General features: G+C 53.3%; 1 protein-coding gene across 1 annotated transcript in view; it reads left to right on the forward strand.

The window, feature by feature from the left end:
* The first annotated feature begins 221 nt into the window (after positions 1-221).
* Positions 222-1,046, forward strand: part of LOC119329987 (NADH dehydrogenase [ubiquinone] iron-sulfur protein 5-B-like) — a 2,241-nt gene continuing 1,416 nt past the window's right edge. The window contains exon 1 of the mRNA XM_037603094.1: positions 222-499. Within this exon, the coding sequence (XP_037458991.1) occupies positions 350-499 (150 nt within the window). The 5' untranslated portion in view covers positions 222-349. The remainder of the gene's footprint in view (positions 500-1,046) is intronic.

The raw sequence follows: 1,046 nt of genomic DNA on the forward strand, positions 1-1,046 counted from the left end.
CGTCGGAGTAGTTAAACCCTAGTCGCCAGAGGCGACGGGTACCTATTCCGCCGCCAACTACTCAGTAATCGCTCGCTTTTTATGCGAGTTATGAGGGAATGTTGGGTGACCGTAGAGAAAGAAGGAATTGGGGATACCCGGGTATTGGGGGCCCAGAGCCGCACGCAAGGCCCAGCAGAGACATGGTGACTCCGAGGGGAATGGTACGTGGGCCAACATTGTCTGGTGAGGGAAAGGAAGGCGGAGAGAGAGAGAGAGAGAGAGCAGTGTAGGGACATCGTGACTGACCACCGGAGAGAGAGAAGAAGAAGAGGCTGCCAAGGTCGACGACGGAGAAGAAGAAGAGGCGATGGCGTCCGGGTGGGGCATCAACGGGAACAAGGGGCGGTGCTACGACTTCTGGCTGGACTTCAGCTCGTGCATGAGCCGCTGCCGCCAGCCCTCCGATTGCGGCCTCCTCCGCGAGGACTACCTCGAGTGCCTCCACCACTCCAAGGAGGTACCCATCCTTCTTCCTCCCTTCCTCCCCCCGCCTAGATGGATAGAGATCTATCCTTCCTCGTCTGATCTGCCGCCGCATCGCTGGCCGGCGGCTACCTAGATCTGTGGCCGGGGCCTCGTGTAATTCGTACGTAGGCGAGCCACTCCGGAATTTCAGGCATTTCCGGTCTTTCGTGGCAGTATCGATATACAGAGAGAAATCGATTGTTCCCGATGTGTTCTCGAACTTGGAGGGTTCATGTCGATATTGTCATGTGCTAATTTGTTATATTCCGTCGTCAATGTAGCCTACTTGTGAACCATCGACCTTCTGAATCGATCCGATGTAGCCGTGTTCGGGCAAAGTAGGATTGCGCAGGGATCCTTTAACCCATTGTAGGCTTGACAAATTAGGTCGGAGTTCTTGCATGCTCCATTTCATTGCGTGTTGCAGTCAATGTAAAGATCGTGTATCGGAGTCTTTTGTGCAATCATCTCTTAGGATGGTCGCTGAAATTGTGGCTCAGATAACCAACTACTTACATTTGTTATCTAGATTTTGCTCT

The sequence above is a fragment of the Triticum dicoccoides genome, chromosome 7A, assembly GCF_002162155.2.
Source record: "Triticum dicoccoides isolate Atlit2015 ecotype Zavitan chromosome 7A, WEW_v2.0, whole genome shotgun sequence".
In the NCBI taxonomy this organism is placed as follows: Eukaryota; Viridiplantae; Streptophyta; class Magnoliopsida; order Poales; family Poaceae; genus Triticum; species Triticum dicoccoides.